The sequence below is a fragment of the Perissodus microlepis genome, chromosome 13, assembly GCF_051167445.1.
Source record: "Perissodus microlepis isolate ML-2025 ecotype Zambia chromosome 13, ASM5116744v1, whole genome shotgun sequence".
NCBI classification, from domain to species: Eukaryota; Metazoa; Chordata; class Actinopteri; order Cichliformes; family Cichlidae; genus Perissodus; species Perissodus microlepis.
Genome location: NC_140473.1, coordinates 970,915 through 983,799, shown reverse-complemented (window position 1 = coordinate 983,799; position 12,885 = coordinate 970,915). Strand labels below are relative to the sequence as shown.

Below are 12,885 nucleotides of genomic sequence, written 5' to 3'. Positions count from 1 at the left end.
GAGGGTTTCTACAGACAAAAACATTGATGTGCCATGTGCTCCCCAGTGTCACCCAGTACAGCAAACCTCTACATGAACGAAGTGGAAAGTAAAGCTCCTGGCTCTTTCAAAGGGACAACACCTAGCCACTGGTACAGATAGGTGCATGACACCTGGCTCAAAATCAAACCAAAGAAATAAAAGCCTTCACTGTTCACAACAACTCAGTGGAAGTGCAAAAGATAATAGTTTACCGGAAGCCCCCACACACAAACCAGTACCTCCTCTTTGACTCCCACTGACCTTTGGAACACAAACTTGGAGTAATCAGGACCTGCAACGCGAGTCAGAAAAATGTTCCCTCTAGAGAAAGAAAAGGAACACACACATGTAAAGAAAGCTCTTAAAACATGTGGTTATCCCAACTGGGCCTTCATCAAATCAGTAAAGCTGCACAGAGAGAAGGTCAGATGCCAACTAGAAGGAAACAGAAGGACAAATGGAACAACATCCCTTATCTAGGAGCAATTTTGAGATCTCTCCCCAGACGCCTCACTCTCTCACATCTTTCATCAAGTGATCTCAACAGGTAAGGCAAGGTCTCACAACAGCTTCACCCAAAACCTCTGCTGATAGTGACCCATGCCTTTTTCACACCTTGGCGTATGTGTTGGGATACATGATCAATACTTGCTCCACAGCACTCTTAAGGGACAACTCCCACTAGGTTTTAAAAATGTGTGACTTTTCTAGTGGTTTCTTTTGACCAAACCAAAACAATTTGTATTTCAACTTGTATTTTCTGTTTTGTGGAGGAGTATTAACAAACACAGCGTCTGTACTCATTCAGAAGGATCTGCAGAATCATGTCTCATTCATGTTAAGCCAACTGTTATTATCTTGTCCACATTCATAATGAGAGGGCACAGCTGACTCACAGGGAAAGCATCAGACAGCTGTGGAAGCTGCAAAGTCATAGTCACCGTTATGATATTCCTGGAAACATCAGACACAAGCCTGGGGCTGCCTTTTATTACCAGCAGCTATCTGAGAGAGTTTTTCAAATGAATGCTTGCTGATGTTTTAGAAATAAACAAAAAATACTAAAACTAAAATGTTAAATGTTAAACATTAGTCCCTAAAAAGAAAAATAATTCTTTATAATTCATTAACATTCCTCATCTTGTGGCAGATGTGACATATTGGCACAATGACAACAGCTGTCACAGTCCAGCTGATTCAGATTCTTGGGTCAAGATTAAGCTCCAAACCTTCCTTTGCAATAAAGTTTGCAGCTATGCCACTACTGGTTTTATCTGTGCAATCTTGTCATTTATTTGTACTTGTTCTTTGTGTCTCTCTTTCTGTTTTCTGTCTTCTCTTTGAAAGCTGGATGCCTCTCTGAGCCTGATTCTACCTGTGGTCTCTTCAGTTAAAGGAAATGCTGCTGCTGTCGCTCATTGTGTCATTTTTGGGATTATTTCTTTAGTTTATGATGAGATGACTGCCTTTGTCAACTAGTACTACATAGTATTTTTTTTAACTGTCAGTATATAAACAGAATAATTATATGAAATAAATACAAGCAGATCAACAAAATAAAGAAAAACTGAGTAATTTTCTGGAGGTTGTGTAACAACAATTTCATATTTGTACACATTTGGATCCCTGTGTTTACAGCCAAAGCACCTCTAACTCTTTCCTGAGTAAACTGCAGCTGTTCTGCTACATCCTTCAAAGGCATTTCTGGAGACACAGCTTTATTATTTCTGCCACATCAGTCAAACTTAGACACGAGAGCCTACGAGCTCGCAGACCGAGTGCAGCGAGGCTTTTTTATGAAACTGCATGTCATGCAACACTTGTTCATCTGTGCTGGAGAACTGGAGATTTTTCTAGTGATACTGTCACTGACCACAAGCTCCTCTGTCATTGACCCTCGTTGCTTTCCACATAGAGCTCAGCGGTCTGTGTGGACATATCAAATCGGTGTCAAATATCTCAAATTACTCACATATTTAGCTAAATAAAGGCTCTTTGATGGCTTTCTGGGGGCCCCTGTGAGGTAATGGCATTTGGCACTGGATTGTGGGGCCCAGCACGACTTCAAGCTGACAGGCAGTATTACATCTTCACTTGTCACCGCAGCTAATAATGTAAATACTTCCCCTTCTAAATGGGGACTCTGTAGTTCACAGTACAGGGACGTTGGCTTTTTCTTGCCTTAAACCTTGTGTCAGTTCACAAATATTTGCTTTGTGTCGACTTGGTTGGCTATTCTCTGACCCTCTGTTCCTCTGTGTGTTATTAAATACAAACTCCACGGATGCCTCAGGACTCCAGAACTGGAGACATTCCTGAGTGCATTGCTGTCATATTTTGAACAGTAACATCGTAGCTCTTATCTTTGACTGCATATCTGATGTGTTGTATTAATATCCAATGCATACCTCACCAGCACTAGTGTGAAATGTAATTAGGAGTAGAATAGTGGATACTGGGTAACTGTAGTGGAGCCTTTAAATATGAACAATATTCCAAAGCTGAAATGGCTGAAGTGTTTGTTATAGCAGTGTAACAATAATGAAATACCTTCAGAGGGACATAACTGTGTATGGATCAAAAGAATAAGTCTAAAACTAACACAGAATTTAAAAAAAACACGCTTCAGTCTGCAGTTCCTCCCCAAGAGCTTTGAAAGATATACTGCAGAGAGGTGAGGCCAAAGCACTGTCTGTGTGTGCTCAAGAGCCTGGTGTTGGCAGGAAAAGCAGAGTACGTGATGTTGTAGTGCCTTCCTCTCTATCACGGTGCTCAGCATACACATCTGCTGTCTCATTCCTTTCTAGTAGTGTCATGTTTGAGAAAGTATTCTGGGTGGAGCACAGATAATGGAAATCTTACAAATGAGGACCAGAGCAGATTTCAATTTCCATGGAAATGTTTGATGTTATTTTTCTTAATAAATTCATAAAAAGAAAAAAAGAAAATCATCACTGAAGAAGAAACACCCAGTGCATCATGGGAATCCCCGGCAGCCTACGTCTATTGCAGCATAACTAAGGGAGGATTCAGGGTCACCTGGTCCAGCCCTAACTATATGCTTTAGCAAAAAGGAAAGTTTGAAGCCTAATCTTGAAAGTAGAGATAGTTTCTGTCTCCTGAATCCAAACTGGAAGCTGGTTCCACAGAAGAGGGGCCTGAAAACTGAAGGCTCTGCCTCCCATTCTACTTTTAAATACTCTAGGAACAACAAGTAGGCCTGCAGAGCGAGAGCGAAGTGCTCTAATAGGGTGATATGGTACTACAAGGTCATTAAGATAAGATGGGGCCTGATTATTTAAGACCTTGTATGTGAGGAGCAGGATTTTGAATTCTGGATTTAACAGGAAGCCAATGAAGGGAAGCCAAAACAGGAGAAATCTGCTCTCTCCTTCTAGTCCCTGTCAGGACTCTTGCTGCAGCATTTTGGATTAACTGAAGGCTTTTCAGTGAGTTTTTAGGACTTCCTGATAATAATGAATCACAGTCGTCCAGCCTGGAAGTAATAAATGCATGAACTAGTTTTTCAGCGTCACTCTGAGACAGGATATTTCTAATTTTAGAGATGTTGCACAAATGGAAGAAAGCAGTCTTACATATTTGTTTAATATGTGCGTTGAAGGACATTCATCCATCCATCTTCATCCGCTATATCCGGGGCCGGGTCGCGGGGGCGTTCCCAGGCCAGCCGAGAGATCTCTCGGCTGGCCTGGGTCTGCCCCGGGGCCTCCTCCCGGTGGGACATGCCCGGAACACCTCACCCAGGGGGCATCCTTGTCAGATGCCCAAACCACCTCAGCTGGCTCCTTTCGATGTGGAGGAGCAGCGGCTCTACTCTGAGCCCTTCCCGGATGGCCGAACTTCTCACCCTATCTCTAAGGGAGAGGCCAGCCACCCTTCGGAGGAAGCTCGCTTGTATTCGTGATCTCGTTCTTTCGGTCACTACCCACAGCTCGTGGCCATAGGTGAGGGTAGGGACGTAGATCGACCGGTAAATTGAGAGCTTCGCTTTTACACGCAGCTCCCTCTTCACCACGATGGACCAGTGCAGCGTCCACGTTGAAGGACATGTCCTGGTCAAAAATGACTCCAAGGTTCCTCACAGCGTTACTGGAGGCCAAGGTAATGCCATCCAGAGTATGAATCTGGTTAGATACCATATTTCTAAGATTTCCAGGGCCGAGTACAATAACCTCAGTTTGATCTGAATTAAGAAGCAGAAAGTTAGCGGCCATCCAGGTCTTTATGTCTTTAAGACATTCCTGCAGTTTAACTCATTGGTGTGTGTTATCTGGCTTCATGGACAGACATAGTTTGTTGTCATCTGCTTTGAATGTTTAGAGATCAGCTGTAATCAATGTGAAAATGTGTGTTACACATTTGAAAGATATTGCCAAAAGGAAGCATGTGTAATATAAACAGAACTGGTCCTAGCGTTTATCATTCAATGATGGCAAAATGCCCTTTGCACACAGTAGAGCTTTGATAGCATGTTATAGCATATAAAATATGATATAGTCTGCAGGTGAGAAATCAGATAGATGAAGGACTCTTTCAACCTCAAGACATTAATTCCAGTCCTGTGTATCACTCCTTATCATAGTGACAAGTGCCATTGTTTCTACTTTCAGACCTCCCTTTTACATGATCCCGACAGTAAAAAGAAAATGACAGTATTATACCACAGATATGCCATATAAAAGTATAAAACTGTCAGCTCAGATGTTCATGGTTTCTTTCTAAAAGGAAGGCTCCATTTATGTTTCTCCTAACTCTAGTTTGGATTGTGGGATTCCTGATCTGAGCTTCCAATGTTCATTTTATTTAGTTTTCCAAACTTGCAGTAGTTCTTTTATCAGACTTGTAGTATATTTACATCCTTGGTAATCCAGTCTTGGTTTACTTTCCACGTGAGACTCACGAGATCAGTGGAATCTGAAACAGAGGAAGTGCATCACTGTGTGTGTGTGTGTTTGTTTTTAAATGGGGAAATCCCATTAAGTCTTCCCAGCTGTGGATTGCTCAGCGGTCTGAGCAAGGCCATAGATAAGATCAGTGCCAGCCCTGATAATGTTTACTGTCCCATCAAGAACAACCCCCAACCCCAATTACTGACTTCCCCTGAGGAAGTGAGAGCCATCTCCTGGACTGAATACCCATCCTTATCTTAATTAGCCACCAAAAAATGACCAAACCTGGCTCAGTCAAATATTCATACTGCTGGAATTAATGTTCTCCTTTAAGTTGTAATATCTCTGATATTCATTGTGTTTTAATCATCGTTCCATGGTCATGTTTAGAGTTTAGTCCCATACAGCATGAAGAACCTCCTTTGTTAGTAATAACTTGAAGTGATTTCATCAATCTTTCACACCATTTGTGGCCCATTCGTCTTTACTGTGTTGCTTTGGTTCATTGAGGTTTGCAGAAATTCATTTATGAACAACTCTCTTAATCATCTGAGTCAGGCTGAGGTCTGAACTTTGACCCTTCAGTCCTTTTATTTTTCAGTCATTCTGTCAAAGATTTGCTGCTGTGATCGGATAAATGTCCTCTGGAATATTTTGGTATACAGAGGAGTTTGTGATCAATCAGTCACTATAAGGTCCTGTGGCTGCAAAATAACACTCGTCCATAACCTCCTGACAGGATGCAAGATGAATGAGACTGTACTGTCGTGTTCTTTTAAGAGAGAAGAGACTTTCTCCAACAAGCCTTCAAAACAAACCGTACTTGTTCAGTCTCGCTCTGCTAGCATGGTCTGATCTTGGGGCAGATGTGTCGGAACGTCCTGGGAAGATTGTGGAATTGCATTAACACACAAGCAACCTGCCAAGACTTCTGTTGTGAGGTGGCCTCGTGCTGAAAATCAAAAGATCGAGTACATTTGATTTGGGTGGGTTTTGCTGGTGCAGTGGATAAACGTGTTGCTTCACAGCAAAATGTTTCATGATTCAAATCTGAGGCACATCCGTGTGGAGTTTGTATGCTTTCCTTGTGCCTGTGTCAGTTCCTTCTGAGTAATCCAATCTCCACCCACAGTCCAAACATATAAATGACAGGTGAACTGCTAATTGAAAAATTGCCATGGATATTAAGAAAATAAAGTATTTCAAGTGTATACATTAAAATATAAATGTTTAGTTATAATGCAGTTTGTAGCCTAAAGCATTTTGAATGTTCAGCAAGACTAGCAAAGTGTCCCAGTACATTAGCACCACCTGGTGACCCCTTGCACCTCGCTCATCTGTTTAAACCGGCTGCCCTCAGGTCGGTGCTGACAATATATACACAGGAGGAGAGTGGACACACCTGAGAACACAGCTAAACAGAATCAAACTGATGAGACAGGAGAAGCAAAACTGAACATTATATACACGAGACAGGAGGCGATCAAAATAAAATGTAAACTTGACAAAACTGGGAACCCCATGGAGGCAGAACAGAGAGATGAGACAGACACAGGACACGAGATACGACTGGTGAGACTGAAGGTAAACAGAGGCGAGGACACGGAAGAAAAAGCATGGTGACAAGACTAGGACAGACTGGACACAAAAGGGGAAATAACAAATAAAACAAAGCCAAAGAATCAAGAACTATAAATAACAAACTCAGAGGTGCTACAAAATAACAGACACAGGAACTGAAACATAAATTAACTTAAAAAGTCCAGAAAAAAACTGAAAACACTTGATCAAAGATCCAGGACCGTGACACTATCCATCTATTCTCTAAACTGTAATATTAGGAGGCAAAAACAGGATTTGCAACCAGGACACTGTGCACAGTCATTTTCAACGTTAATGTAGATATTGATTTTTTAACTTAAATATTAAGACATTATTAATGTATTTACTGCAATTGTGCAAAATTCTCAATACAGTCTCAATACAATAGTTTCATGGTGATCTGTAAAGCATTTCTCCATCAGAGGAAATGAGTGATGTCAGTCCTTTAACCTGTTTGGCCATCGTTTCCACCACAGCCACTGTGGACCAGCGTTTCAGTGTCAGCTGCATGGGAAACACTCGCCCTGAGCTCACATCCTGCTTTTGTTGGTACACTTATAGGAATGTTTGCGGTTGGATAAACATTTGCTCAAAGTTTCCTCTTATTAAAATATGAATTTTACCACATAAACCAACAATTTGAATATGCCTTTGCAAAGAGATGCTAGCATCTTGTGAGAGAGGGTAATTGTCTGCCTTCTGTCAGGAACTGAGGGTGTGACCTTTCCTATACATTTAAGCAGCAGTTTTACACAAAGGTTGGAAAACAGACTTGGAAACCCTTGATGAGACATTTTGTCTGAACTGTATTGCAGCAACTAAACTCTGGCTGTAAGGAAGCTTCAGTTTTTCCATATTTTAAATAAATGCGCAGAAATGTTGATGAGCTGGCAACTGAGCATGGGAACTTGAAAGCCTGGAAGTTGAAATGAAACAAACAATCAGCTTTGGTGTTCATGTAACAGGAGATGTGAGAGGGTGAGAATGAAACTGTGAGAGAGTCAAAATGAGGTATCCTATGAAAGGCAATACGCCAGGAGAAGAGCAGCCTTTAGTGAAGAGGCAGCTTCACTGCAGACACGGAGAGATGCATTTGCACTTTCTGACACTGAATGTATACAAACTTTAGGGAACAGCTGGCGTATAGAGCAACAGAGAGAATGACACAGTGATTTTGTGGCTATGAGGCAGTTTTTCCAGAGGGAGCATTTCATACACAGCTGGTGAAGGCTATGCCTTAAAACATCAGACTGTAGCTCAGATGGTAGAGCACCAACTAATCGGAAGGGTGGTGGTTCAATCCCAGCCTGCATGCCAAATATCCTTGGACAAGACACTAACCCTGAGCTGCTCTCAGACGCATCCATCAGAGAATGAATGTTTGAAAGTTACATAGAAAAAGATGTGATTGAGGCAAGTTGTGGAAAGAGCTTTTAGAGTTCGGCTAGAGTAGAAAAGTGCTCTATAAGAACCTGTCCATGAGTTTACTGAAGTATCAAAATCATCTAAAATGTGCAGAACACAGGGTACTTTAACCTTATTCAGTAGGATCCAGCAGAGCTTTTTTAGACTAGTTTAAAAATGAGTGGACTGCTTTTATACCTGAATGTTAATCTAACTGCAAAACATGTCACTTTTTTTGAATGCGTCAGTGATATCAACTCTTAACACATATGCACTGGTGCCTTGATCATCCTAATGGCATAGTGAAGTGAGAATGGTTTGATAACAACATCATCATGTTGTTGATGCTAGGAACTGGACCCGAATCAGAAACATCCTTATCAGCCTTGTTCTTACACAAACTGTTCCCATGGTTTCTGAAATCTCTCAATGTGAAGTATTAAGCTTGGTGGGAGCTCAAAATTGTTACACTAGTAAAACTAGGTCACCAGGTAAAACCAGGTGAGAAAAGCAACCTGCAGGTCCAGCAGCACTGGGTACAAGCTTATCACTCTCCTCACATACACTTCAACCTAGTTTTTCGACCCCCTACTGCCAAGTTTAATTAATGTGTAGGAGGAGCAAGCGCACACTAACAGTCACAGCAGGTGGGTAACAAAACAATTAGACTAAAGTAATGATGTCAGTGTTGAGTTTGACACTATCTGCTCTGGTTTAATAAAAAAGGTCAGGATTTGAGACACTGTTAACCAAAACATTTCCATCATAATCATAACAAAAGCACTTTTCTTGCATAAACTAAACTAAATGATAAGCCTGGGTTTTAGTCTGCAGTGTGCTTTGGAAGCTCACCATCTGTGGTGACATTCTTCATTAATAAAACTGAATAATGAACAAATAAACCCAGCCAGTAATTATGATTATTACACTACAGCACTCCTGGAGAAAAAATAGAAACATTGTTTAGGATAATAATGGCATAATTATCATAACTATCTTAACCCATATGCCTTCTGTTTGTACAGGCGCAGCAAGTGAGTTCCAGCCCGCTATCTTCAGGACTCGGTTACCTGGAGCACATCTGTCAACTCGTTGAGAAGATCAGCCAGATGCAGGAGACTAACCTCCAGCTGCAGAGGCAGATCTGCAGTCTGCAAAAGGAATGCAGGATGAGAAAGGCCAAAGAGGTGTGTGAACGCTCTTATTTCAACTCATGCAATAAAGTCACCATCTGGAGACCTAAACGTGATGATTTCTGCTAACTGCAGCTTTGTCCGACGACCTTTACGATTCTTTGTCTGCAGATTGAAAAGCATGTCTTATTGGTCTATATGGTGCTTTCCTACCAAGTTTGAGCACTTAAAGCACTTTCTTACTAAAAGGCTCCTTGACATTCCAAGCTTAAGCACTTTGAACCAGAGTCCAGCGGAGGCGTCAGAGGAATCTAAGGTTTCAGTATCTTGCACAATGATATTTGGAGATGCACGCTGGAGGAACAAGGGAATGAACCACTGGCCTTTTATAGACAACCAACTGCCTCTACCTCCTGTGTCTTTATGCTTAAATACATTTTTGTGTAGCGAGTAAAAGCCACCGAGTAACCGCTAAGGGCATCTATACTACTTGTGCAAACTTTCAGGCCCAAAGCTCTTACAGGAACGAGCCCAGAATAAACGGGACAAGAGGGTCAATATCAGTCAGATATGTTAAAATTTATTATTTTAAAAGAACACAAAGGGTTTGCAAAAGGCCTAAAACATCAAAATGGGAAAGGTCACTAACGACCACAAGATAGTCTTATTGGTGCAACCTGCCAGCAATGCAGCTATCACCTGAGGGCTTGCTCTACCCCGGTGGTCCCAGATGCTCGTTGCTTTAAAAGAAACAAATCCACCCCAAATAAATACGAGCCCAACAGAACACTTATCGCATGCACTAAGTGTTTTAGTTCAGGCAATAATCGGTGGCACTAAAATCACTCTTAATAAAACTTATTCACTGCAAATCCACACGGAGCACCTCTAAAAAGACCTACTTCCCCTAAGGTAAGAGTCCAGCTCAGGGATTGCACATTGCCTGACTAATATTGCACCAGCCCAGTAGAAATAAAAACAAACCCGACATAAAAAACTGTTTTAAAAGGTGACCCTACTAAAACCAAAAACGCAACAAAAAGGAGAAGGAGGAAAAAACAGTGACAAATTCACATGTGCAGCCTGCCCTGCAGGAGGCAATACAATATAAATTAGATTATAGTGCATAAATATACTTTTTTTAATGTCAAATATATTAAGTTAACATACCTCCAGCAGACAACTGTGTTTGCTGCACACCTGGCTTATCTTGGCTTATCTTCTAAAATCACTACTAAAAACATAAAATACAGTAAACATCAAATACATTTCAACAAATTTTAAAAAAGCACTAAAAGAAAAACAGCCTGTACCTCGAACCTCTGCTGTAGATGTATGTATACCCTCCATTGGGTCCCCTGGGTCCTAAAGCCTTCCCCATTACATTTGTTTTAAATATTATGAGTAGTGCTATTACTGTAGGGTCTTTACCTTACAGTGTCATACCTTGAGGTGGCTGTTGTGATTTGGTGCCATGTAAATAAAACTGAATTATACTGAAAAGCAGCACAGAACTTGAAAACAGAAAGGCAGAGCGCGTTAACAGTGCTGAACGACCAGGTCAACCTCCAGCGACACTCACAGCTGTTTAAACTGAGATAGCAATTCTGTATTTTATAACCAATACATTTAATATGGGCGGCACAGTGGCACAGTGGTTAGCGCTGTCGCTTCACTCCAAGAAGGTCCTGTGTTTGACTTCACCATCAGGCCGGTGAACGAGCTTTCTGTGTGGAGCTTGTTGTCAGTCTCTCTGTGTTAGCCCTGCATCAGATTGGAGACCTGGGGTCCGTTCTTCGTACCTCGCTTACTACATCCAAGATCAAATCATCGCGCCAACTTTGAGCTCGCTATTCCGGTTCTCCGAACACACCTGTTGTTGACGATTAGTACAGCTGGATGAAGTAATGTGAGATCACTGGGTGGCTTAAAAGGGGCTACGCATCGATAGTAGAAACATTGATCGGCAACCTTTTGATTGGTCGGCGAAAATGTCGAAGGAGCGCGCTCAGTATTTTTCGGCAGCAGAGCAAGAACTCTTGATTGAGGGATTTCAGGAGTTTCAGAGTTGAATTAAAACGCAAGGGAACACTGCAAAGGCTGCAAAAGCAAGGCGAGAGGGCTGGCAGAAAGTTGCTGACAAATTAAACTCGGAAGTAATTTAATAATAATAATAATAATAATGGATTGGATTTATATAGCGCTTTTCAAGGCACCCAAAGCGCTTTACAATGCCACTATTCATTCACTCTCACATTCACACACTGGTGGAGGCAGCTACGGTTGTAGCCACAGCTGCCCTGGGGCAGACTGACAGAAGCGAGGCTGCCATATCGCGCCATCGGCCCCTCTGGCCAACACCAGTAGGCGGTAGGGTAAATTTATTATATTATATTACATTATATCCTCTTTCACATTAGAGCCACAACAGGACCCACTAGAACATGGGAACAAGTAAAAGTGAAATATAAGAATATTCTACAGAATGGTAATATTTATCACTTATATTGCTTTTAGTCTCTTGAAAAGAGACCCTGAAATAATCTGTTTGTTTGTTTATAACAGCAACCAAGAAAAGGGCAGAGCAAAAAAAGACAGGTGGTGGTCCTGCACCCCCTCGTCAACAAGTTGGTTAAGTAAATAATACCCTCACGGGAAAATCGATATCTCTCTATGAGCACACTGTCGCGCTGAGCTAAAGGATCCTGTCTATCCCGCAATATACGCTGAATTCTGAAAACTCTCCTTATCAATCTTGCACCTTCCGCAATGGGTTGCTCGCGTACAAACGGACAGGACATGGCTGCGACGGACTTCCCACATCCACCTTCGCTTTTATAGCCGTGGTCTCTCATCTTGATTACACGAAGTGATTTACTATTACTACTCTAAAATATGAATTACATCTGACATAATCAAATACATGGAATAGAATGATTAATAGTACATTTCCCTTTTTTTAGGAAATGACCTGTATGTATCTGTATGAAATCAATAAAAGAATCAAATACTGCATTATCTTTAGTTACATTGATAATATTTATTTATGGAAAAGCAGTGGGAAAATATCGCTGTTGCTTTCGTATAAATGAAGCGGACATACCTGAGCGGCCGCGATCTAATCCTGTTTACATAAAGTAAGCCTGCTCCCAAGCAGGTTTACGCTTACGGATCTGTTGCTATGACAGCAAGTCCCGGATGAGCTTCGGAGAACCGAACGATCCAAGATCACGCGAAATCGTCAACAATCAAATCCAGCTAACTTACTTAGCGAGGTACGAAGAACGGACCCTGTCCAGGGCGTACACTGGCTTCAGCCCGCCGTGACCCTGACAAAAACAACACTAAAGACGCAGAGTAATCCTGACTGGAATATCGTCTGTGGTCTCTGAATGGACCGTCATTTACAGCTCTGTGTATGTGTGACAGCCCTGGTGCATCGTTTACAGCAGGGGTGGCAGGAAGAGCACCAGCAAAAAGCATTTACCATCTACAGTAACACTGTGTAGGATGCACCCGAGCAAGTTAGTGTGTTAAGAAAATGACATGAACATCGATACTATTAACAAATGAGAAGCTGAAAGGTAGAAGGTCAGATTCAAAGGACGCACAACAGAGGCTGACTCTCATTATCACATTAAGACTGTGACAGTTTAATTCAATTGACTTTTATGGTCAACCACAGTCACCTCAAAACATTTTTTATTGTAATGTAAAGACCCTACAAACGACTCCCTATGAACACTGAACTTGGCGACTGGGGGAAAGAAAAACTCCCTTTTAACAGGAAGAAACCTCCAGCAGAACCCGGCTCA

General features: G+C 41.7%; 1 protein-coding gene across 1 annotated transcript in view; it reads left to right on the top strand.

Annotated features, from left to right (window-relative positions):
• LOC146374446 (uncharacterized) overlaps nucleotides 1-12,885 on the top strand; it is a 52,178-nt gene that overhangs the window by 24,107 nt on the left and 15,186 nt on the right. The window contains exon 3 of the mRNA XM_084948528.1: nucleotides 8,963-9,124. Within this exon, the coding sequence (XP_084804654.1) occupies nucleotides 8,963-9,124 (162 nt within the window). The remainder of the gene's footprint in view (nucleotides 1-8,962; nucleotides 9,125-12,885) is intronic.